The sequence below is a fragment of the Aquarana catesbeiana genome, linkage group LG03, assembly GCF_042186555.1.
Source record: "Aquarana catesbeiana isolate 2022-GZ linkage group LG03, ASM4218655v1, whole genome shotgun sequence".
NCBI lineage: Eukaryota > Metazoa > Chordata > Amphibia > Anura > Ranidae > Aquarana > Aquarana catesbeiana.
The window spans coordinates 317,596,677-317,624,000 of NC_133326.1; the positions used below are offsets into that span (position 1 = coordinate 317,596,677).

Here is a 27,324-nt window from a genome sequence, read left to right on the forward strand (position 1 = left end):
AATTCTGTGGAATCTCCCTTACCTTATCCAGCTGCAGGGTTCTGTTATACAGATCCAATCTTCACCTCTCACGGTGGGCTCTGTTTGGAAAACCTTCAGAGACTGGGGCCCCCTATGGATAGGGGGATCCGCAGTTCTGGGCCTGTAAAGCACCCGGCCAAGAATAAGGCTAGAAAAAACAAATTCTGAAATGTGGGGTCCAGCTCTCTAAAAAGAGAAGCGTTACAAGTAAAACCTTGTTTCTTCAGACACGAGGCCCGGGTACCATCCAATTCGGCCTAAAAAGGACACTTTGAAATGGATCCGGTTCGCCTGGCTTGCCCCAGTATAGGATATAGGATATTCCCTTTGGAGCTCAGCACAGGACATCTTTACACATCCAACACCTAAGACACTGGCGAAAAAACTGAGGTATCCCTGTAAGGGGAGGGATTATATAGGGGGTTGAACTTCCTGTTTAGGGTGTGCCAGTGTCCAATCACCTAGTGATACCCTATATAACCCATCAGTAATTACTGAGGCTCTGTGTCCCGTGATGTACGAGAAAGAAAAAGGTATTACCACTGAGCTATTTTACAAACAGTATGCAGCATGTGTATGATAGGGGAAACAATGTTTTAAACCCGAGTTTCATTAGCCTTTCCTACTGCTACTACTACTACAGGGGAGCTGGGTGCGAGGCCAGGGGAGAGACTGTGGGGAGAGTGTCAAATTGCTGCGGCCAGAGGGTGCAGGATTTGCAGGCTGGACTAGCTGGGAGCAGTAGTCCACCAATCAGCACGTTACTAAATTACTAGGCCGCAGGGGAGAGGTACTGCAGACCTCTGGCCTAGTAACAGTGCAACCAATTCTAGCCAGCAACTGAGGCTGTTCAGAGTGGTCTCTTTTGTCAAAAGAGGATGATGTGACAGGAAGAATAATGATCTACAATGGAAGCTTGTGCAGGAGGGTGGAAGTCCTGGGAGCAACAGTCTACAGGAGCTACGCAGAGGAGGAGAAATAGTCTGCATGGTGTTATGCAGAAGCGCCTGTAGATATTATGTGTACATCAGTACTTCACAGCTCAACCTTTTGTTCTAATTCTTAAATATGATGGCAAAGCAATTGGTTCTATGGGCATCCTATATTTCCTTTCCCCCAACCAAGTTATATTCCCCAATAAACAAAACAAAAACAACGCAAAATGACTGTTCATTGTCTCAGAAGGGATAGATGGAGGTCTGGCAGCAGGGTGACATGGTGGATGTTAGTTACTAGTAGCAACCAAGCGCTACATCTGTAGCTAACATTTGGGTATATCATTTTCTCACCTTTTCATTGTTGAGCCACTGGTTAGCCAATGAGAACATCAAGTCCTTCTGCTTTGTCTCAACTTTGCCAAGAAGAGATTTTGCTGCCAGGGCAGCCATTTTCTTACACTTTGTAGAATCATCATTGACCATCATCAAAGCCAGTGGGACAAACATGAGACCACAGAACTGGTTAAGTATTCCCTAAAAAAGAAACAAAGAACATGTTTTATAGTGACGGCTGTACTATTACATATTCACAAGTAATACCTTACATCATCAGGAGTGCTTTGCTCACTGCCATCTGAAAGCAAAGAAACCTGCCACACTGACAACTGTGCATACTATGAATCTTTGCTGTAATAATTTAAACTGTACATTTTAAAGCTTCTTTAAAATGAGTTATATCCTGTGGATGGAGATATGGGGGCTTCAACATAGTCTATGGACTTTATATCTATTGCTCCTGGTCATGACCACACAGGTCGTATTCTGACACTTATCATTGTGTTCCTGTTTAAGTTCCTGTACGCTGGATCTTTTGTATCAATCCTACTGGCCCCTTGGAAATGTCCCTGTTGTGAAACATTGCTGTATTTTTTCTTATTAATCATTGTTTGTTTTTTGCACAATCCACTTAGTTTTTTGTTCTATATATTTTTTTCTGTTATTTTTCTTTATATTTTGTACTGGGCCCAGATTCTTGGGGCGTATGTCTGATGTTTTGCTATTTTGTATGTTAAAATGTTTTCAGTAATATTAGACTGAACATAAAATTATTATATCTCCATCTAATAAATAGAAAATGTATTTGATTTAACAAACTGTGAGAACAGATGAAGGCCAAACGCAGTGAAAACATTTTGCTCCAGTAGTGAAAAGGTTTCTTCTATGGGGCTACATAGAGGTCAACAAAAACATCACAAACCTGAAATACAGGTCTTACCTTTGGGAATGTCTGGAAAAGAAATGCTGTCATTTCCAAGGCAGAATCCCGTCCTGTTTCATATTCATAACTGTGTCGATAAAAACAATTTAATAAATTTGTTTGTTTTGTAAAAATAAGTGTGGTAGTTTTTTTATTATTTTTAACAAACACTACAGATTCTGATACAACCGAGGTGATGTCCGGAAGTTTGATTCATTGGAAAGCAAGAAAATAACCTTTCTTCTTGCGAGGTTTGCTCAAATTTAGCTTTCTTAAATAATACTTCTGAGTACAACTACAGTAATAAAAAATGCACTGCAACATGCATTGGCAGTGCACAACAGCATGTTAAAGACCATATGTCAGAACATGTGTAATGAACATCCCATGGTGTGAACGAGCTCCTAAATTTTTTAATAACAAACAGTAATGTGGCTAAAATGTGCCTGCATGTCATCTTTAAAGTTCTAAAGAAAAAAGTCAACAAAGCCAACATAGGATAATCTCTCTTCACCCACTTGAGTACCAGCCTGTAATACTCCTTCAGGCTATTTTTCAGTTTTGGGGGCTGTTATATTTTGACTGACAAGTCATGCAGCACTGTACCCAAATGAGTTTTATATCAATTTTTTTTTTTTTGACAGATTGTGTTTTTGTGGTATTTAATAGCCACTGAGTTTTTTATTTTGTACTGTAAAAAAGACCAACAAATGTGAACAAAAAAAAAATGTTTCTTATATTTTCTGTTAAAATCAAAATGCCAGAATAGTATGAAAACCCCTGAAATGACCCCATTTTCAAAATATGATGCCCCAAGGTGATCTCTTTTTTGCCGCCATTTAAAAAAAATTGGAAAACAGACTAGTATTGAGGGGGTTAAACATGGAGCTTGAGATTGGTGCATCAGATACATTAATGCACTGGTCATACACAGAGGACGGAGAAAGTGAAGGGGTTAATGTACCCGTCTCACACACACACTGGATAGAGGAGGTAAAGGGGTTGATATTCAGATGTGCATGATAAGGGAGTCACAAAAGGGGTAATGCACAGGTCACTTGGAGATAGCATGGAGAAGGAGGGGGCATGAAGGGGTTAAAAAAAAAAAAAAAGATTCCTGTGTCACTGAAACAGAATGAATGACTATGCAGGTGCTGATCTATTCATTCTGTCTCTGTTCGCAAGTTCTCAGTCCCTCTCCTTGACCTGCTGTGGGGGGAAAAGGAGGGATCAGCGCTGTAAATAGTACCATATAATTGCTGCAATGACCAATCAAAGCTCAGTACACATCGCTTACCGGGGCGGATCAGCCACCCGACAGCCATTTATCTAGAGCCATTTATGAATAGCATTGGGTAAATAAAGGGCCACCTACACCACTGAAAGGCATAGGGAGTCTTTGACAAACATGATCTATGAATGGAGGAGTCAGACCTTGCAATCATCTGCCCATCCTCCATTCATAGTAGCTGTAGTAAAGCTTCTATGAATGAAGGAGCTGGACAGAAAGGATAAGCAAAGTCAGGCACTTTTGATAAAGAAAAGCGTTTATGGATTTTAGCACCCACAGATTCTAGAAGTGAAGATAACCTTTGGAATAGATCAGACATAGTGGCAGAGAATTCTGTTTTAGTCAAACAGGCTGTTTGTTGTGAATTTTTGAGGGAGCCCAAATCTGGGAGTTCGAGGGGTGTCAGTGTAAGACCTGAGAGGTCCTTGGAGTTTCTTCTGGACCTTCAGCAGAATCCCTGCTGTTGTCCCAAGTGCTCCTGCTCCCAAGCGCCTATAATCCATTATTGCTAGGTGAGGATCTTCCCCTGCATGGTACTCACAGAACAGATGTGAACTGAACTGAAGAGGTTCAGTGTGTTTGGTACGAAGGAATCACAATAATGTAGAGTGTCTCTGAAGTATCAGGCAACAGGTGAGATAGCAAACGATCAGCCTGCATCTTTAGTAAAAAAAACGTCAGCCAGAAGTGTGCGGTTAGGAGTCTTATAACCACTACTTCATTAGAAAGGGAGCCGCTTCCGGTAATGAGGTGAAACGACCACCAAATCTAAATAGTAAAAGGTTACATTAAAGCTAGGGGAAAAAAAACTGTTGTTTACTCCATAACCTGCGCCTTCCAAAGGCTTAGTGATGCAGAATGTCTTGTAGGATAAAGGATACAATGTACGTTATACTACGTTGGACTTACACTATAAACAGTGTAATTGAGATTATATATATATTTTGTAAATAGAAAAAAATGATTAATGTTTCTCTCAAAACAGTTAGGGAGCCAATCTTAATCTTATACTTCTTATTGAGCAGTAATGCCAGTAGTAAAACAAACATTTAACTTTGTATCCAGCCTCCTACAGGCAGGACTTTAGCTCTAGTAATTTGCTAAACCCCCTAGTAAGAAATGGAGAAAGTAAAGCTGGCCAGTAAATTTTCAAATAAACATTCATACACAAATTCTCAGTACTAATCAACTAAATAATTTAATGACAAATATCATTTAAAAATACTTCAAAAAGTCATTTGTTTTTAACATTTGAATGTGGAATGAACGGACTTTCCTGAACAAATACCACTTTCACTGTCACTGCGGTCGAAAAAGAACGTTGATTTGACCCCATTATCAATTATAAAACTGACCAAACATTCTTGAACTAAACATTTTGAATTCAATTCTACTAGTGTATGGCCAAACACAGGTCACCTCCACCTGTATCCTTATGTCAACCCAACTGAATGCATTGTTAACATTACTAAATCAAGTAATGGCTGAATATTTTGGAGGCAACAGAGTTATATGAACCTGAAAAAGACAAATTTAATCAAACTAATACACCCCATTCCCTCAAACTATTTTCATGACTTGTAAAGAAAGTTTCATGTCAATGAAAGAACCATATCAGTAGCTCAAGTATACACACATCATTCATAACACCTTTTTATGCATTATATGTTTGCACAGTAACAATAAAGAACAGGAAATGTATTCCAATTGCTTTCTCACTCCACACATAATATACATTAACAGTAAAAAATGCAGTGAATTGATCCTGTAAATAGCCATGAAGAAATGTACCAATTTGCTTAGCAACTAAATATGAAGTAGGTGAATAATAGCGCTAAGTGGTCTAATAAAAGAGGGCATATGGCTGATCTATAAAAATGCTGTTTGTTCGCTCACTTTAAAGTGTTTAAATGTGTTTGGATGTGTGAAAACAATCAAGATGCAAAACTACAAAATGTTAAAATATAAAAGCCAAAGATGAACTAGAGAAAAGGACTAACTTCCGATTCAGTGGCTGCGAATCAGATACGCACAGCAAAAACTACATCCAAGCAATCATCCAAGAGAGTGATCTGGAGCCAGATAGAGGGACAGAAGATCAATGTCCTGGTTGAGGTGGAAAGCCAAGGAGACTGCTTAGGCCAGAGTACCACATCAGACAAAATTTCAAAATGTTGATTGGAAGGCCAGATTCCTCCAACGTCCCCTGCACCCCCCAACAGGTTTGCATTTAGGCATCAAAAAATGAACAATGCATTTGATGGTATAATTCAGAAAAGTGGAATATTTATCCACTACTAAAAGTAAAACACAGCATAAGATTCTATCCTTTCAATAAATAAAACAATGATAAATGCCTATGGTCAGTCAGAGGGATTTTCAAAAGCTAACAGTTGCCCATTTATGCAGATTCTCTATGGGCACTCTTCAGTAGGCACTCAGATTAATCTCAGTATTGGAAATCGGTGTTCAGGCTGAGTTACTTGCCAGAATAATGCCAGCACTGGGTGCAACTGCTAAGTGCTGAGAGATGCACACTACTATGATAGGAGCATTCATGTCTATGCACAAATCAAGGATAGTGAGAAATCTGATCGAAATAAGAATAGTTGGTTGGAATAACACAATTCAACTTACTTTAGTTGTGCAATTATAAACTCTAAGCTTTGCTTCAGTTTGTCACCCAGAGGATAGTCAAGCAAATACTTCAGGAATATCTGGAAAGACATTTATAAGACAATCAAATTGGTAGTGTAAGCAAGTAAAAGAAACAGTTTAACAAAGAATTATCCCTCATGTAAATGACATGGGAGAATGAAGGATTGGGAACACAATGCTTAAATACCATAGGCTCCATTAGCTGGAGCAGGTTAATTTGAGAATGCAAACAATAATACATGTTGATGTGAAACTGTATACAGCTTATTTGGATCATTAATTTGTGTTGGCTACTTTCATTTGAAAGTGTTTTAGTTTTGTGAACTTTTTTGTAAATGCATTTCTTTGTTTTTTCTAACATGCAACAAGAACATACGTTTATTTGATGTATACAGTTCCAGCCTGTCTCCTTACCTGTCGGCACTGAACTCTCACTTGCTCACTCTGGGAAGTCACTGCTAACTTTGCTACCTTCTGCATGACATCGTCAATCTCAGGAACAATAAGCTTTCTAGATACAATAGCCTTTAAAATAACAAAACAAAATTATTACATTTAATATTGTGTATGTAAACATAGTAAACACTGGAACAAGTTTATTAAAGGAAAACAAAAAGCACTCAACTGTAGAAATAATACAGGCATTAAGATTGTGCGTATTCTAAACTGTTGAGCTATCCTAGCATTCATCATTAATATCTGACTAACTTGCAGGAAATATCACTATAATCGGTTTTTGTCACCCTCTGAGGGGCCTTAAACCTGCAAAAAACACAGGCCAACATTAACCTCTCTTTGAGCCCAGTTGAACCGCACCAATTCACATTGAAGCAGGATTAGAAGCACTACAGCACAGAACCACGTGATGAGTGGCACAATTTCTATACATAAACACTATGAAAAGCCTGAGGAATCTGGTTTCAAGAATTATTAAAACAATAAATAAATGTAAATTATGTGGACTCCCTATCATTAGCACTGTTTTTTACTGTTCAGTATTACCAGATCCCAATTTAATTTTACTTGGATTTACTCTTTAAAAAGGACACTTTGCTTTAATATTAGAAATCATCACACAGTTACATAATGGCTGCTGAATTATTACAGGACCTATTACATAACTTAAAGCAGGCTGGTTTACATTAGATTAAACACACATTGAAAGTGGACCCCTTGAGCTGGTCAATAATGCTGGTAGGAGAACTAACCTTTAACAAACCAAATGCAGTGGCTTGTCGTGAAGAATCATAGAGATCTTCTTCAGCATAACCCAGCAACACTTGCAGCTGTTTCTCTGTAATGGTTCCCGTCATGTTTCGAACCAGTATAGTAACACACTGTAAAAATACAAATAAGCAAAATGGTTATACCATGATAGAATCATGTGATACTTGTATGTAGTGTTCTCTAAAAAAAAAAAAAAAAAAAAATCCTTACCTTGAAACAGCTAACCACCAGATGAAAATTCTGACCTCTGGCAGCACCTGCTTTTGCATAATCCTTTAACAACAGGAAAAGCTGTTTAATCAGCTCCTCTGTGCTCTTCTCTATAGAGGGTAATGGAAACTTAAGAATCCAGATGAGGGACTGCAGAGCTCCAGTGATGACCTATATAGGAAGATAAATGTTCAACATGTTACCATTTGCACAACACAGATATTTTTGCTTAGTTCTGAATATGACATCTTGGGCTTCCGAGAGGGATCAGAGCTATACTATGTGATGGCGCTGACAAATCAGCATTACTCTGATCTGTCCCGGAAAAGCTGCATAAAGAGGGAGAAGAGCAGGGATTTCAAACCAGTGGACAGCTGTGTGGACAAAGACAGTTTTCTCCCAGATTTGGCCAACAAGGGCCTTTTAGCTTCCAGTTTCATAACTGAAGTCTGCTTCTGTTTGTTCAATACATCAATCCTTCACAACTTTTGTTCGCATGCAAATGCTATGAGGGTTAAGGTGTACCACAATTTTTAGAGACAATAAAACACACTTTATCCACACTATCCTGCAAACAAAGCAAATGATTTTCTTCTCCAAGGCAAGAGATGTCCCCATCATGCTCATACCAGCCTACTGTATATGTCCTTCAGCATTGAGAGGGATGCTTTCAGAGGAATTACAAAAATAGCATCAGTGCTCTCCAATGCTAAAAGGTCTCAGGATATGAGGCTCTTTTCTCCTTGGAAGAGGTATAATTAATGAACTGGGGTTTATGAAAACCTCGGTAGGTTGCTAACATTTGCCTTTCAAACTAGAAGAGTTGCTTTCACCTAAAGGTTTTGTGAATCAGGGACCAAAATCAAAGGGAAACTGGCATTTATAAAATAAGGTCCCAAACGTTTCTCTATTCGATAAATTAAACATTATTATAACGATTGATATGCCTTTTTATGTATGTAGTAATACTCCAGCTTGATAATGTATCTATAAACATTAGGCTACCAGAAAGTATCACAAGAAAATGGATGCAAAAAATGATCATTCGTGGTATTCATGTCAACCACAGTAGTAGAAGCTAAACTTTAAAGCAGATTTTTTTTCCTTTTGACCTCTACGGCTTTTTAAAAATTTTCAAACAAAGTAACTGCTATATGTGAAGCCTTCACTCCCTGATATGAACATTGTTTAAGGCTACATTAATTATTTTAGTAATGTGTTTTATAGACCATAGATCATAAAATAAAATAAGTAGTGCAGTTTTAAAAGTAGATTCAAAAAAAATTGTACTGTTTCCCAAGTTTATGAACACATGCAGGAAATGCACATTAAAGTGGTTGTAAAGGCTGAAGGTTTCTTTACCTTCATGCATTCTATGCATGAAGGTAAAAAACCTTCAGTGTGCAGCTCCCCCCAATACTTATCTAAGCCCAATCTTGATTTAGCGATGTGCACGAGAGCAGAAGCTCTCTCGGGTCTCTGTCTCCCCATTGGCTTAGACACAGCAGCGATAGTCAATCACAGCCAGTGGGAAGGGAGCGGGGGTCGGGCCCAAGCCACGCTCTGTGTCTCATAGACACAGAGGTGGCTCGGGAATGAGCATGCCCAAGTGCCCCCAGAGTAAGCTGCTTGATATGGGAACACTGAGCAGGAGGGGAGGGGTGCCAGCAGGGGACCCGAAATAAGGAGGATAGAGGCCACTCTTTGCAAAACCACTGCACAGAGCAGATAATAATACCATGTTTGTTATTTAATTAAAAAAGAATTGAACCTTTACAAACACTATAATCTTCTTTCATACACTGTTTTTCTGTACCCATTCCTTGTACAAAGATTTTAATATTTCATCGATGAGTTTGATACCAGAGTTAAAAGTGGACATCCAGGCACGCAGATAAAATGCACAATACGCATGAATAAATATAGGAAGCTGTGAAGCTGAAACAGGGAACAGTAAAGTGACCCTGTAAGTGCAATTTGAAAGAGTACAAAACAACAAGATGGATTAAATGCAGTTACAAAACCTGGGGCAGGTAAGGCAGTTCATATACAGTATATAGTATGCGACTCATCTACACCTTTAGTTGATCCTGCAGTTTCAGTTTAAAGCACACATTGATTCTACTTATTAAACACACATGTGATATTCTAGATATGTCAACTCATAGCCTCACCTTTACATCCATAGACTGTAGGCAGCCAATCAGTATCTGCACAAAGGGATCCAGCATTTCTAAGGCATGTTCCTCAGAAGAGTTTACTTTGGATTTTTTCAAACTCACGTGAAGCAGCTGTACCATGGAAACACACAAATAAATTGATCTAAATAACACTGAAAATATCTACTTCCAGCCAAAATATTTACCACATTAGGATAAGTAAGAAACTTGGACCTGCTCATATTATGCAGGCCCACAAAATAAGTTGAATCTGCTTGTAATCTTATTACTTTGAAGATTCATTTAGCTAAGGGGCTTCCTCATAGGGATCTATGAATTCTGAATCATTTCAACAAGAATCTGGTTTTGCATGTTTTAATGAAGAAACTAATTTTCTAAATAGAGTTTTATGCCTTTTAATAAAATAGTAAATCACAGTTTTTGTTATTGGCTCACTTGTCGTTTAGGCTGCTATGTAAGTTGCTTAACCAGGCACAAAACTGGATGAACACTAACAAATTAAATAATTTTTCCCTGCATGTTTCAAAGATCTGAGTTAAAGAGAAACAAAAAGATCAGCAGAAAATGTGTACATTTGTCTGTTGTCACTAACCTTGAGTCCAGTATCTACAAGAATATGCATGTTGGTCTTTGTGCTAACAGCTGCTTTGCGCCCTCCACGAGGAAGAGGCGGCTGAATTATCAAACAGCTCTGAGGCTTAAGGCGTGGATCTGGAGGGAGCATTTCTGAATTTTTATTCCTGAAAGGAAAAGATAAAAATGTCAGTATAATAATTTTAGAACCTCCTTCCCATTCCCTTATCCCCCAAAAAGATGCAGGTGAGAGACATCATATAAATCATGGTCAATGTATGCCAGGAACTTGGGAATATAAGCGCTATTGGCATGCATGAGCAGGATATTCAATGCCCAGGTTCAACTGACCCAATCAATATACATCACGTTATATTTAGTATATCAGTGTTACCATCCACATATTATTATTTGTAGAGGTAAGGGAAACAAAGACATTCTAAGTCAACCACAAAAGTTTGCCTTTAATAAGAATTATTCATTTAAAAAGTACATGATACAGAATGTTACTTTAAATTAATTTACAAACACTATTTAAAAACGTGAAAGTAAAAGGGTATGATAAAGTACAGAGTCCATGCTTACTACAACTTACAATATTAAAGGTGTTTATAAGTCAATGAGGTATCTGCTTAAGCAGCCCAACAGGTGGCTAGATATTATTTCGGCAAACTCTAGTTACCTGACTGTCATGCTGACACAATTGCTTCAACAGTTTAGGTCAATTGACCCAGAACAAGTATGAAGATCAGGACTTGAGACTTTACCCTAACTTTACAAATAAGCAAGCCTGTTCGAGAACAGTGATTTGAAGTACTGAGGCAAGTGGGTCACCATAGCCGCCAAGCAACTAACATTTTCAAAAGGAGCCCAACAATGGCAGTCCTATGTATTTATCTCAGGAAAGGTTTTTAAGGATACAGTACTTGTCTACAAGTCTCGCTATTCTTATTTATATAAACTGTTGGTGAAGTTGAAGTCACTTTTATGCAAAGTTCTGCACTAACTCAACCCTGTTACACGTTTACCATGTCAACATTAAGATGATTCCAGCTTGCACTGTACTGTTTTTAAATAACATAAAAGAGCCCAGCTACCATTTTATAATATAAAAAGTCAAGTAAAAAAGTTACTAAAAGTAATTTGTAGATCACTGTCTGATAATAATATACTTGTCTATAAGAGATTATATTATTCTAATCAATGTGCATCTCATGCTAAACTGAGGAACAAAGGCACAAAAACTCCTCTGCAAACCTGCCCACCCCACAACATGCATGAAAGATTTTAATGCTGGAGTTACCTCCATTAACAAGCAAAGTATAAAACCCCTTTAATATAACATACTTGTCTTTCTCTGTTAGGAGTGGAAGGTTCTCACTAATCAGACCAAAACTCAGTAAAAGAATGGATTCTGCAGACATATCTTCATTGGCTACTAAACCAAACACAATTCTACGGAAAGCTTCATGTACTTTGCGAGCAATCTTCAAACTTGTTGTCTTCTCTAAAATCTGCAAAACATTAGGAACCATATAGTTCTGCCAATGAAATGTCTATAAACACATCTTATAGCAGTATTTAAAGACGGTAAACACAACAAGGCTGAAAGTCATACATCAGCTTACATCAATCTTAAAGCTGGCCTTTGGCCTGAACAGGTAAACACACATATAAATATACATTGCATGGTTTTACCTCCCAAAGGATTTGTATTTCTGTTCATCCAGTTCTGAGATTTATAAAGGTCTGCCATACAGCACAGTCCTTTTCTGACAGAGCAGGAGACTTCATTTTTCTCATTTCAAGTTAAGTAGTAATTAAGGGTTTTGCTCCTCCTCACCCCCAGTCTGTCACTGGACAGTAAGGCCTCAAGCACCCCATTTGCTCAGCTCTTCTGAACCCCAAGTAGCGTTAAAAACACATTTAGGCACGTCATGGGTTTAGATGTTTATGTAATGCACCCAGTGCTTAGGCGCATTTAGACGTGCTTACACACCTTTATGCGTGTTCAGCGTTTTTTTTCTTCTGAAACACTCCTACTCTACACGCAAGTGATGTTTTTTTTTTCTGCCTCTACATGTCTATGACACATAGGCTAAAGGCAAAGGGGTGTTTTAACACCCTTAAATGTGGCGTTTTTGAAGTGTGCATGGGGACTAAATGAGAATCAGCAGACCAATAAGCTCATCTCCGATCTCTCTTCTTGTTATCACGTAAGCATTGCAGCACAATTAATTTGTTCCTTGTGCCGTTTGTTCCTCTCCCTGTACAGGGAATTGCAAGAGGCTGATACCAGGTCAAATCCAAGTACTTGGGGTGCCTAGAAGGGGCCTGTAGCTTACACATGTATTTGCAAATGTGTGCAGACTAAACCCCTCTTTTTAACGCATATTGTTAGACAGGATAATTTGGTTGGTCGCAGGCTAGTTGGTAAGTTGAGCTTGGAAATCTCTAGGGTTCTGTTTGACATGCATCACCCTTCCAGTGTTCCTTGCTGTAAAGGCCAGTGGTCATTTGTTTGTACTGTTAAATTACTGGTGAGGCAACACTTTAAATCATCATTTTCTGAATGTCACAGAAATATTACAATTTTTTTTACAACTTATCTACAGTACAACAGGAAATGAATACGGCATAGCTCCGATTCTGTTGTAAGATTAAAACATGCATGCTTTTCCAGTTACACATATCTTACCTCTTTTAAAGGCAGGATCAATTTTACAACCTGGTCTTTTCCAATAAACTGAGCAAGCAGTTCATAGGAATCAAAGCTTTTGCTGCTTCGAGCTTCCATCACTTTAGAGACTATCCCTCTCACTTCTTTTTCCTCTGCAATGTTTCCAAACAGCTCATTGTTGAAAATCTTCAGGGAACACAAAATGTGCATGGTAAACATCTGACGTGTTGACGCCATTCATAAAATATGAAACTATTGAATGTTACATTTTATTTCTATACAGATGTTCTAAATATATTTTTACAAAAAAGCATTATATATATATATATATATATATATATATATCTTTATTTTCAGTGTTGTCCTCGCAGACATGTGTTTGGGAAAAAGTCTGACATTTTTGGATACTAGTCCTTACTGACTGTCCTTGTAAAGTCTAATTTGTGGCTTGTAATATTGTTTTTTTTTCAGTCTCTGTGGTGTCTGTGGAATGTACTCTTCATAATGGGACTCACTGACATCTAAATACATGCACTGTTCCTTTGTTGAAAATAATATATTGTCATCACACTCTCACCATGCACTGACATCATTAGTAGGCGAGGTTGAAAAAAGACACAAGTCCAACCTATGTGTGTGATTTTATGTCAGTATTACATTGTATATCCCGGTATGTTGTGGTCATCATTCTATGTGTAACCAATTGTGTTTAACCACAATGTATGCAAGCAATAAAGTGTGTTTTACCTATCAGTTAGGTTTATTAGTACAACCTACTGGTATTTAAAAGGGACCTATCTTGATTTGTTAACCTCAGCCAGGATGACTGAAAGAAATCACACTTGATAAAAAAGACCATCACATGATCACTCGTCAACTGCTAATAGAGCAGGGCAAGGCTCCTTATAGGATAAGTTCACCTCTCTGAAGATGCCACATGCTACACCCATATTTAGGGTGTAACATGTTCAGCATTTGACATCCTCCCCAAGATCCGCTCCCCCTTGTGACAGTGAGCCAGGGATCTTCTCCACACACTCGCTGTCACAACACAAAGAGTGCGCGGCCATATGAGGCTCCACCCACACACATTTGCATCATTGATTCACAGATCCCTGTGAACTACATGTGCCGACAGCCTTTGTGGCCGACGGCTTGTAGTTCTTATTAAACTACCAGGGCGCTGATGAGCGCTCTATGTAGTTCATTGAGCTTCCTGTCATTCAGTAACTGCCTGCCTGTATCAGAAGTACGGGCAGACAGCTACACAGTCTTGCAGGACCATTGCATTACAATGTGCAATGCTTTACAGGCTCCTAACGAAAAAAAATTTAAATGCACATTTTTCACCTGCAAAAAAACATTTTTGCATTTATTTATTTGTAAAGGTGAACTTATCCTTTAACACTTATTTGTGATTGCCTTACCCAGGTATATTCAATAAATGTGTTTTTTATAAGGTACTCTGATATCTTGTTTATTCAAATTATAAACATAACGTTCCTGTAAAACTTTACAACTGACTGCCAAAAAAAATTAAAAACAAACAAAAAAAAAACCAAAACCTCTTATCACTTTCAGTGGGTGGTTTAAAATCCGACACAGAGAAGTTATACAGAGGAGTTCACCTTCTCTGCTACAGTCTCATTCCTAGATTAGTTTTATTTACCTGGATCAAAGTTTCTATACAGCCATCAAGGTCACCGCTTTTAAGATTGGCAGTAAGTCCTTTTAAAAACAGGTTCACAGAAAACGTCAGCACATGCACCTAACATTGAATAAAAAAAAAAAGAGAGACATATATAGATATGAAAAATAGCAATAATAACATAACATATTTGATATTAAAATGAATTAACATTACATTAACATTACCTGGTATCCTTTAACTAAAACAGTTTGCATCTCCTTTAACACATAGTGCAGATAACGAGGCCCAAGGGTTTCCAGAATCTTAATTAGAGTGTTTCTTGCAAGATCGCGGATTTCTTGAAATCGGTTTCTCAGGAGGACACATACCTTTAACAGGATACTGGCAAAGTAATAGGGAAAGGAAAAAGTATAAATTATTATAGTCTTTGTTAATATAGGCTCAATTCACAAAGCTAACACCAGAATCTTTTTTCTTTTTTTCCCCCCTCAAAAAAAAAAAAATAAATTGTATTTAAACCCCGACAACAAACTTCTATTACATATTTTTCTCTTTTGGTTTGTTAAATTTACCATCAAGTGTGTTTTATCTGTTCAAATATGCTCAAAATACCTTTTGATCATGTCAGAAATTCAGAGTTGTCCTGTGCACACTTCCTGCGTCATGTCAAGGAGAGTAATTAGCTCTTATTTTTGACAACAGAACAATTAGTTTCTACCGTGTTTCTCCGAAATTAGGACCTACCCTGAAAATAAGACCTACTGTTATTTTCCAGGAGGGCTGCAATATAAGCCTTACCCTGAAAATAAGCCCTAGTTTAAAATGCTTGTAAAATCCTAGAATCCACTCTATTACAGTAGTATATAATGTGCAATGTGTGTGTTTCTGTAATAGAATTGTGCCAAATACCTTTGGTACAGTGCCGCTTTGCGCCCAGCTGACCTCCCGCTGCTCTCCTCCCCTTCTCCCAGCTGTCAGCGGGGGATCTCGACCGCCCCTCTGCAGTGCTTGGAGTGGGGAAGAGAGCTCCGGCGCTATAACAAAGGTATCTGGCACAATTCTATTACAGAAACACACACATTGTACATTATATACTACTGTAATAGAGTGGATTATAGGATTTTACAAGCATTTTACCTCGGTTCACACTGGGGATTCCTGACAGGCAGGGAGGGAGTGGGTGAGAGAAGACAGCACATTACATGGCAAGACCTACCCCGAAAAAAAAAAGCCCTACTGTGTCTCTTGTTGTCAAAATTTATATAAGACCCGGTCTTATTTTTAGGGAAACACGTTATGTTCTGGAGATGGGGGAGTGAAAGGGTTTAAGTAGTTTAGCAAAAGAACACTGGGTAGGACCAATGTCACTCTACAAAAATGCTGTCTTTTCTTAGCCAAGAACAGAAATTAGGAGTTGAGTGCATTTCTGTACCCTGACATACAGTACACTATAAATACAACTGAGATTCTAAAGTCTCTGCACTATGAAATATTCAGTTATCCTGAAACAACAAGACTGATTGGTCCAAGCAACTCTGCATGCCCTGCAAATAAAGATATTTTTTGATACCTGGGCAGATTGACTTCCATCACCTCTTGTGGAAGTGTCTGCATTAGCTTCACCATGGCAAATGCTATAGGGACACGGACCACTTCCTCTTCACTCACAGCTTTGGTTTTCACCAGCTTGTGCTCTTCCTCACTCTTTACCTGCGCACACAATGAATAAAATATACATGACAAAGTGCGTTTCTGAAATTATAATGGGAGCTTTTAACAATGTCTTACCACAAGGAAGATATTAAACACAAAATGACTAGTTAACATTTTTTTATTCAAAAGTGACAAGTTTTAAATGAGTACAAAATCACTATTCTTTTATAGTAAGAAGAATGTTATAAACTGTGATGACTGTTAAGATTCATGGGCAATATGGCATGTTTTTTTTTCTATAACTGAACAGTTCATAGTTCATTAATATAAAAGCTGCAATATACCAATAAAATACCTGTGTTACATTGTGCCTGCCAGTCTTCTCACAGAAATATACAGTGGCTTGCGAAAGTATTCAGCCCCCTTGAACTTTTCAACCTTTTGTCACATTTCAGGCTTCAAACATAAAGATATAAAATTTTTATTTTTTGTGAAGAATCACCAACAAGTGGGACACAATTGTGAAGTGGAAGGAAATCTTTTGGATTTTTGAAACTTTTTTAACTAATAAAAAAATGAAAAGTGGGGCGTGCAAAATTATTCGGTCCCTTTACTTTCAGTGCAGCAAACTCACTCCAGAAGTTCAGCGAGGATCTCTGAATGATCCAATGTTCTCCTAAATGACTGGTGATAAATAGAATCCACCTGTGTGTAATCAAGTCTCTGTATAAATGCACCTGCTCTGTGATAGTCTCAGGGTTCTGTTGAAAGCGCAGAGAGCATCATGAAGACCAAGGAACACACCAGGCAGGTCCGTAATACTGTTGTTGAGAAGTTTAAAGACGGATTTGGATACAAAAAGATTTCCCAAGCTTTAAACATCCCAAGGAGCACTGTACAAGTGATCATTTTGAAATGGAAGGAGTATCAGACCACTGCAAATCTACCAAGACCTGGCTGTCCCTCTAAACTTTCAGCTCAGACAAGGAGAAGACTGATCAGAGATGCAGCCAAGAGGCCCATGATCACTCTGGATGAACTGCAGAGAACTACAGCTGAGGTGGGAGAGTCTGTCCATAGGACAACAATCAGTCGTACACTGCACAAATCTGGCCTTTATGGAAGAGTGGCAAGAAGAAAGCCATTTCTCAAAGATATCCATAAAAAGTCTCGTCTAAAGTTTGCCACAAGCCACCTGGGAGACACACCAAACATGTGGAAGAAGGTGCTCTGGTCCGATGAAACCAAAATCGAACTTTTTGGCCACAATGCAAAACGATATGTTTGGCGTAAAAGCAACACAGCTCATCACACTCAACACACCATCCCCACTGTCAAACATGGTGGTGGCAGCATCATGGTTTGGGCCTGCTTTTCTTCAGCAGGGAAGATGGTTAAAATTGAGGGGAAGATGGATGCAGCCAAATACAGGACCATTCTGGATGAAAACCTGTTGGAGTCTGCAAAAGACCTGAAACTGGGACGGAGATTTATCTTCCAACAAGACAATGATCCCAAACATACAGCAAAATCTACAAAGGAATGGTTTACAAATAAACGTATCCAGGTGTTAGAATGGCCAAGTCAAAGTCCAGACCTGAATCCAATCGAGAATCCACGGAAAGAGCTGAAAACTGCTGTTCACAAACGCTCTCCATCCAACCTCACTAAGCTTGAGCTGTTTTGCAAGGAAGAATGGGCAAGAATTTCAGTCTCTCGATGTGCAAAACTGATAGAGACATACCCCAAGCGACTTGCAGCTGTAATCGCAGCAAAAGGTGGCTCTACAAAGTATTAACGCAAGGGGGCCGAATAATTTTGCACGCCCCACTTTTCATTTTTTTATTAGTTAAAAAAGTTTCAAAAATCCAAAAGATTTCGTTCCACTTCACAATTGTGTCCCACTTGTTGGTGATTCTTCACAAAAAATAAAAATGTTATATCTTTATGTTTGAAGCCTGAAATGTGGCAAAAGGTTGAAAAGTTCAAGGGGGCCGAATACTTTCGCAAGCCACTGTAACAATTTCAATTATACTAAATAATTATTAGCATTAAAAGAGAAATAAAGCCAAAAATGTTTACACTTCTTATTTTGGTCACAGGATTACATTTACTAAAGTCAGTTAATGGTGGGCTATTACCCACTAGCAGCTGAAAGGAAAGAGATGAGCCATTGTCAAAAAGCTGTCTGATTGACAGCTGGCTTTAACTCTTAATGTGTGGCTGGGAGCCAGAACCAGCAGCACTCATCGTTTCCCCCTGTCACTCCAGTCAGCACTGGAGCAGCACAGAGCAGAGGGGGAAACCCATCTCTGGATGCAGAGACAGAGAGCTGCCCGATCAGCAGTCACATGATTGATCAGCTATTGGTCTTACAGCCCGTATGTAACAGCTGCAGCGGAGCAGATGTAGGTACGTATATTTATATTTTTATGAGCCCAAACTTCCTCTTTAATTCACAAAACAACATTTTACAAAGGTTCCTAATTTTATATCATAGCAATTTTCTTCACATCAAAATCATCGTCACAAAAATAAATGTCTTATAGTTCTTTGTTTTTTTTTAAATTTCCTCACAGTTAATGAGCATTTAACTTTTTTATACTAATCTATTCATCTTCTAAGTCTTTAAGACTTTGGGTTTGAATTTAAAACAGAGAATACCAACCTTGGCATCTAGGCACCTCTGCAGCTTAGGCAGGATGTTGCTGTTCACTGTCTCCTGAATGTGATTTATTAGTGATGTCAACTCTTCCTTGTTTCTTGGAAGGCAGTTTGATGGCATTTTTTGTTTTAAATTATTATCAGCCTTTCCGGATGGGTCTTGCTGGGTGGAATTCTCATTGTCTTGAGTATCCATCTGCTCATCCTCTGGATCTAAATCCATCACTTCATCCTCCATATTTTCCTCAGCATTCTTTGTACCTTTAGAACAATAAAAGACAGTTGTGTAAAAGCCTACTACACACTAGTATTTTTTTTACGCTCAACCCATCAGGGCTGAATGAAAACAAAAAAACTGACAGCTCCGGGGGAGCCGCTGTACTAACCATGCGATGTTTTTTTTTTTTTTTTATATAATCTTTATTGTATATTTTTCAAATATAACAAATAACAAATAATAACACAGAGGGTATAAAAAAGAAAAAAGGGGAGGGGGGGATCCAATAAATCACAATGCAGTACCATAAAGGTATACAAATACCATACATATGAAAAGGATGTGTTTTAAAGATTGAATAGAAACAAATAGTGCAAGCTTATACTAAAACCTCCACGAAAGTGTGTCACGTGAGATACTTATGACTTCCTCATCCTGCGTCCACCCTTGTAATAGAGGTGGAATCTATAGTTGAGACCACTTTCATAACTAGTCAGGTTAACAGTAACTGTGTTAAGGAAACAATATCCTGTTAGTGTCTAAGGATTTGACCCAGGCAGGAAATAGGGGGGGGGGTGGAGATGGGGGAAAAAAAAAAAAAAAAAAAAAAAAAAAAAAGGGGGGGGGGGGGGGGGAAATTGGTGGGGAAGGTTGATGGGTATGTCTAAAAATCACTGATACATCTGCCTAAAGGCTAGCACAGCTGTGTGCAGTAAAAGTGCAATATCATTATCATTATGTGGATCCTGGTGGTGAATTAAGTACGCCGTGGCCCTCACCCTCTGAAGCCGTTTAAAAAGCAGCTCCAACAATGTCCGACCTACAGGAAGCGGCCCCGGGGGAAACCTGAAGGGGGGACGCCCTGTCCTTAGACTTATAATGTATCCATGTTGCCCAGATTGCATAAAATTTGTCAAACTTATCTTTACATTTTGCCATCCACTCCTCCGCCGCCATAACCGAGTCAATCAGGCCCATCCACTCAGTGCGTCCCGGAATATGGGTTGATTTCCAGTGGACGGGGATCAAACGCCGTGCAGCATTCAAGAGATGTGGGAGTATCGACTTCCGGTATTGACTTAGTGGGGTGGATGGCACATGCAGTAGGAACTCCAATGGGGAGTCCGGTAAATCCACGTCTAGGATAGCCTTTATCTGGGCTCTGACATCTAGCCAGAAGGGTCGGAGCCTCGGGCACTCCCACCAAATATGTAGGAAAGTGCCCCTGAGCCCGCAGCCCCTCCAACATGCCTCCGAAGCTGTCGGATAGATTTTCGCCAATTTCGTTGGTACCTTATACCATCTGGTTAATAGTTTGAAACAATTTTCCTGCGTTTTGGTGTCTATTGAGCTTTTATGAGTTAGCCGATAAAGGTTATTCAATTGGACCTCAGTGAATGTGTGTCCCAGGTCCCTTTCCCACTCCCTAATGTATGTTGGTTTGTTCTGAGATTCCGCAGACTGCAGCATCTCATAAAGCAAGGAAATGGAGTGAGAAATGGGATCCTCGGATTTACATAGTTTTTCAAAGAGGGTTAGTGATGAGGGGGGTCGCACCGGAAAAGGTAGACTCTAACCATGCGATGTTAGTACAGCAATCTCCCCTGCTGTGCTATTGTGTTCTGACAGGGGGACGGCCCCTCAGCAGAACACTCCCGTCAGCACTCTCAGCCATTGGCCAACCTTTTTCAGCCATGCACCATCGTCAGAAGCCGGCCGAACGGCTGTATGTTAATGAACATTAAAAACAAATGACCCCTTGCTTTTGACTACTATCTGCCAGCTATACAAAGCAATAGATGCCGCCTACAGTGTCCTGTGTATAATCCATACAAACCGCTACAGATAAAACATTTTTAAATACATTTTTGGGTATGCTGTGTGAATGGGAACATATACAACATATAGAGGGGCTTTCTCAAATTTGACTGCCCTAAAGCTACACTTTAAAGGCAGTCCATTAATTCTGCATGAATAGCAGGTTCAGAAATGTTCTACCACACAGCAGAGGGGGTGGATCATAAAAAGTAGGTAAATCCTATAACTGCATTTTTTTTGCTGTTTAGATGGAGTTGGCCTTGGAAAATACAAGGGAGGGAATACATTTCTACATGCATACTTATACATATTCATGCCAAAACTTTTTATTAAGTGTTGGATAGTGCAGAGAAAGTTTAGAATTTAATGGACACTTATGCTCCTAGTAGAATAATTTACCCTCACTTCCTATTAGGATATAAAACATATCTGAGGAGACATACTGTGTATCTATGTAGTGTCCTGCTACATTTACTAGATGATTTAACTTCTCCAGGAGAGTCAATTCCCTAGCCCATCTCCCTCCCTCCTTGCACATCATAGCCCTCTACTCTTTTGAGTGTCTCCAATTACACTCTGTTGTGGCCCAGCATCTCTGCCCCTCCCCTCAACTCCCGATACGAATCTGCTGGGGCTATTGATATCAACTCCAAGATGTTGGTGATTAGCAGCCGTCTCGTGGCTTTTGGATGGCTACACAAGAGGGGTGTTTACAGGTAAAAAGCATGCATAAAGTACCTTAAAGCAGAACTCCAGCCAAAAGTAAAAAACACGAGTCTTTGCTGCAATATTCACTTTCAATCTGGTGATATCCCCTCCCCCAGTACTTTTTTCTTCTACTGCACGTCCCTCAGTCTGATGGCCAGTATCACTCAACCCACTTCTTCTGAGCTGAGGTCATCCTGGATCTACCCAAACCTGTTACTGGACAGTGTAAGAAGTAGCACAGTGATGTGCCCAGCTCTGTTACTCTGATTCATCTTCCTATCAGCATGCTTAGCAGCACATGAACAGGTTGGTTGCTTATGCTGTTTAATCTTCTTATACTATGGCTCTGCTGTACAGGGACTGCAAATTCAGGTACTTACACTGCTTTCTTTAAAAGTTTTATCAGCATGCAGTTCTTTATTATAAGCAGCCCCAAAATCCAACAGCTTCAAAAAGGAAGATACAAGCTTGTCCACTTACTTTCACTATTGTTGGCTTCTTGAAGCTGCTTCTCCAGGGTGGCATAATCAAAGTGGAAGGCATCAAGTACAGTCACCAGCATTCTATTTAAGCAGGAGAAAAAATACTTACATATATAAAAAAAAAGGGTGCGGTTTTATACTATAGCTAAATTGGCAAATGTATCCTCCTGCAGAAGGGAGATTTAACCTAGGTGTTGGCCACCATGCAGTTATCTGTGCACTGATTACGGTATCCAGCTAATGAAGTAGCTGCCAAGTAAAATTTCCCAGCTACTAGAAATGTTTACAATACTGAACCTGGTATCTTGTATGCTTTACACAATATAAAAATTATTCAACTTAATTCAGTTCATAATATGTTTTTGATTTGAACCATTCATTATACACATCTTTTTTTCCTAACACTCACCAAAATTTCCTTTACTTCAAGACAGTCATCATAAGGATCTATGTTTGACTATCCCAAAGATTTGACATTTGGCCATCCCAAAGATTTGTGCTTGTACACTGCCAAGAGCAACATGCTCTTCTTTCAGACAACTGAATGCAGGTTCTCAGCTACTTTTCCTAAAGCAGGTCAGCTATCAATGAAGTAACAAAGCTGGGTCCACCCTGCCTGCTGCTTTTCCACCAACCAATGCTACCATTTTGCTGAACAATTATAAGCAGCATACGCCCTTATTTTTGGTTCCAGGAAAAGCAGAACAAAGCATACATATTCATACTGTGACAAAAAGAAGTCAAAACATAATGGAAAATAAATAGGAATTTACTATAGACTGTACCTGACACCCAGTTTTTGATCGACTTGCCCTGTCTGAAGCACGTGAATAAAATGTTTTAATTGATACATGTAGGCAGACCAAGGGAGATGTTTACATACTGATCCAATCATTTCCACTGATGCATTAACCATATTTTCATGCTGAAAGGGAAGGGAGAACATTTTCATAGATGGCTTGACACAGGTTAACACCACAATTAATATTTCAGAGATTTTCTTTAAAATGGTCAGGAACAAAATAAAAAAAAATTTTTTTATATATACGGTATATATATATAATATTTATTTATTAAGACTGGTAAATATGAAATATTGGATATTAAAGGCTAAGTTAACCTCTTGGGGGAAAAAATATTATAAGGACATATTTTTGCAAGAAAAAAATTGTGCCTTTACAATCCCGATTCCAAAAAGTTGGAATGTTGTGTAAAATCTACATAAAAACAGAATGCAAAGATTTGCAAAGTCTAGGCCTGAATTTGCCACAGATAAAATTGCTAATTTTCCTTCCTTTGCATACTTTGCAGAATATGAGAAGGAAACAGACTGGGAGGACCCCAAAGAGGTATAGTGATGCCATTTTGATGACAGCAATCCAGTCAAACCAAGAGAGACAAAAATGTGATCCAAGTGGAGAATATGACTTCAGTTTCTGAAGAAGGGAGGGATAGGTCACTCTGTACAGAGAGTAATAGGCGTTAGGAATGTGTACTTCTAGGAGGAGAGGGTTGGAGGTTTCCCATCGAAAGTTCAACATTTGCTTAATTTTAAAAGAAAGATATTAATAATAGAATAAATAATAATAAATACTAATAATAAAATCAGATATAAAAATAATAGTTTAGAAACAAAACAGCTTAAAAATAATGAAAATAGGAGGCGCATGCGCGGCAGCGTCCAAGATGGGCGCCTAGAGCGGGAGCTCCGCCTTGCATCACCCTTCTAACCCACACCGCTGCCATCTGATCCCTTGTTCCGGTCCGGCGATACCACCAGCCGACCGGGGACACCCCAACTACCGTCTGATGTCCGCAGGTACTGTCAGAAAGGAACTTATCCCGGGAATTGGATTCAGCAGCGGCGCGGCCACTCCAAAATGGCGGCCGCATCCACGCGAAGCACAGTCAATGTTAAAGATTCCATTGCTGACCAAGACTACACCGATCTCCCTGCCTCTCATCAATTGGAAGCCACAGTGAGTACTCCACAGAAAGTGGCCCCCTCACTTGCATCCACTGAATGCCTGTTAGGGAGAACACTGGGAGGACTTGCCCCTACCCCATTACAGGAGCTGCTGAACAGCCCAGACCCGTGGGAACAGGAGATCAGGGGCACCTCTCTCACCCCCATGGACTTCCCCTCCATGATGGCCCCTCCTCCAAATGCTGACCAAAGGCCTGTCACATACTGCAACCCAGATCACAGCCTCCACCCATGCTAATCTGCAGCAAATAGGCACAAGAATAGAGGCGATAGAATAGAGGTGATTGAACAGAAAAACTGGCTCTGAGAATTAACCAGAATACTGCCAGAATCCAGGATCTCCAGGACCAACTAGAGGAGGCTTCTTCCAAAATTGATGACCTTGAAAACAGGTCGAGACGCTACAACTTTAGAATCAGGGGCCTTCCAAAATCCGTTAAGGACGTTCACCCGGCGGTTCAGGAATTCATCAAAAATCTAATATCTGATATCTGATATCCCGGCTCACTGCCTGGAGCTTGACAGAGCCCACAGAGCATTACAACCCCTACGTTCTGATGGCCTCCCAAGGGACATCATAGTGAAACCGCACTTCTACACGGTCAAAGAAGAAGTTATGAATCTATCCCGCTCGGAGATGAAACTGGTGATCATCGGACACCAGATCCAAATCTTCGCGGATCTTTCACCATACACGGTACAAAAGCAATGAGTGCTGAAACCATTGCTCCAAGTTCTGGCTCACAAAGACATCAATTACGGATGGGCTTTCCTGCTTCGCCTGAACTTCTCGTACCGCAACAAACCATACAACTTTTCCTCATTTACTGAAGGTGAACGACTCCTACTACATCTAGGGCTGATTACCCAGGAACTGCCGCCACCTCCTGCCAACAGAGGAGCACCATCTTCTAAACGCCCATAGCCTACTAGCCCGCTGTCTCAAGTGTGGCAGAAACAACATCTTAAACGATCACTGGAGTCCTTCCCTCCATGAGATTGCCCACCTTCTACCAACACTTCTTCAATCTCTAGATTCCCTTTGGATCTGTATTTGAGGCCAACCTACCGTCATTAGACTGGCGTTCCATTTACCCAGAGTAAACCTCGGGATCGGCCCCAAGTTCCTTAAGGGAAGATTTTTCCTGGAGAACGGCTCCCCCCCACAACCCCCCCCCGGTTCCCCGTGTTTCCTGGTTTCTTTTACCTACAAGTTACTTGAGCCTTATTAATATTTTTTTTTTCGGTTTTATCCTTTTTATTCGTCATTTTTACATCTATGTTCCTGGCTCTACACCGATATTGCAACATTCCTGTGGAACTCTAAAAAACGCAGAGCCTAAGGTGTCACGGTGGGTCTCTCGTGGGGGCCCTCCAACTGGGGCATTTGCCGCCTCCCCAGATGATCAGCCATATGGTCACAGGCGGCTATCTCGTCCCCTCCCATGGCCGGTGGCAGGAGTCATTACGACACCTATCACCCATACCCACTACGCTCAGTGGTAACGCGAGTGGGGGAGTGGGAGATAGACCATGCAGACCTGACTATGCTCTATTTTTGTGTCAACAGGGCTCAGACTTTAAGTTTATTACACTGTTATAGATAACTCTTATGGCGGGGGTGACTGGAGCGGTTACAGTGCACCTCCGTCTGACGTCGATAGGAGAACTTCACCTTTTTCCCCTGTCGGAGTCAGATTCCCATGTCCTTTCTGGATAAATTGGGTTTCCTTTGGGTAAAGGGCTGGGCCTCTCCCCAGCTCTTATGGGACTGGGATCTTATTGTACACTGTATTATCTAATGCATCTTCTCTCTCTTTCTCTTTTTCCATTTCTTTCTTTCCTCCCTCTTCTTCCTCCCCCCCCCCCATCCTTCATCAGTTACAGGGTCTCGCTGGAATTCCTACCTCCCCATATACGGGACCAGATCGCCATGGAGCCCAGTTAGCCTTCCATCTGTCAGAAAAATCATCTGCGACTGGTAAGAGTACCTTACACATAGCACCCTACTACCAACTAAGCCATGACTGAAACTCCACCAACAGACCTAAAACTGCAGATCTTCTCCCACAATGTGCAGGGACTCAACTCCCCAGTAAAAAGACACAAAATAATGCAACAGCACCACGCACTAAAAGCAGACTAAGTGCTGCTTCAAGAGACACACTTCCCGGCTACCTATAATCCCTCATTCCTTCATAAAAATTTCACTCAATTCCACCTAGCAAATGCGGTCAACAAGACGTGAGGAGTGGCAGTATGTTTTTCAAACAGGGTTTTCTTCTCACCTACTAAAATAATTAAAGACCCAGAAGGCCGTTACGTTCTAGTAACTGGCACAATTAACATGGGGACGGGACGGGGGGGGAAGAAAACCCTTCTTACTACGCCCCGAACACACACCAAGACAAATTCTTCGAAACCGTTCTACAGACCCTGAAGTTTCACTTCCTAGGCACAGTAATCCTGGGCGGCTAGTCTAACACTCCATTTGACCTCTCTTTGGACAAGTCCAACCCCCAGACCGCAAAAGCCAAGAGACCCCCCAGACGAAGTCTGCGTGTAGCGCAGACCATACAGACACACGGCCTGGTTGACATCTGGAGGGAAATTAACCCCCAAACCAAGGATTACACACACTATTCCATCCCACACAAAACACAATCTATGATAGACCACATTTTAATTTCTTCACATGCAATCCCAAGAGTAGAGGCCTCCAAAAAAATGACATCCCTTTATCTGATCACTCCATAATGACCCTCGGGGGTGGATTCGGGGAGAGGGGCCCCCTTCAAATGGCGTCTCAATAAAGCTCTATTGAGCAATCCCGCAAATTGCACAGTCCTGGAAAAAGCATTAACAGATTACTGTTTGCAAAATGACACCAAGTCGGTCTCATCAGGCACTCTGTGGGCTGCGCATAAAACGGTGATGCGAGGTAGGCTCATCCAGCTTCAATGCCAAATTAAAGGGGAAAGAAGGGCAGAAATACAGCAGTTGATGGAAGACTTTCGTTCGCTCAGTAAACGCCACAAAAGCAACCCCACCCGGACTTGCTAGGCTCGATTCGGCTTGAGTCAGATTAAACCTCTCCCTCATCACCTC

General features: G+C 40.1%; 1 protein-coding gene across 1 annotated transcript in view; it reads right to left on the reverse strand.

The window, feature by feature from the left end:
• The window catches only part of UTP20 (UTP20 small subunit processome component), a 141,541-nt gene that overhangs the window by 19,824 nt on the left and 94,393 nt on the right, over positions 1–27,324 (reverse strand). The window contains exons 39-54 of the mRNA XM_073620375.1: positions 23,015–23,154; positions 22,228–22,310; positions 19,009–19,265; positions 16,258–16,397; positions 14,912–15,068; positions 14,706–14,804; positions 13,055–13,222; positions 11,704–11,870; positions 10,376–10,523; positions 9,778–9,894; positions 7,604–7,774; positions 7,375–7,503; positions 6,581–6,691; positions 6,146–6,225; positions 2,236–2,305; positions 1,311–1,493 (exon numbers count right to left, since the gene is read on the reverse strand). Coding sequence (XP_073476476.1) covers positions 1,311–1,493; positions 2,236–2,305; positions 6,146–6,225; positions 6,581–6,691; positions 7,375–7,503; positions 7,604–7,774; positions 9,778–9,894; positions 10,376–10,523; positions 11,704–11,870; positions 13,055–13,222; positions 14,706–14,804; positions 14,912–15,068; positions 16,258–16,397; positions 19,009–19,265; positions 22,228–22,310; positions 23,015–23,154 — 2,220 coding nt within the window. The remainder of the gene's footprint in view (positions 1–1,310; positions 1,494–2,235; positions 2,306–6,145; positions 6,226–6,580; positions 6,692–7,374; positions 7,504–7,603; positions 7,775–9,777; positions 9,895–10,375; positions 10,524–11,703; positions 11,871–13,054; positions 13,223–14,705; positions 14,805–14,911; positions 15,069–16,257; positions 16,398–19,008; positions 19,266–22,227; positions 22,311–23,014; positions 23,155–27,324) is intronic.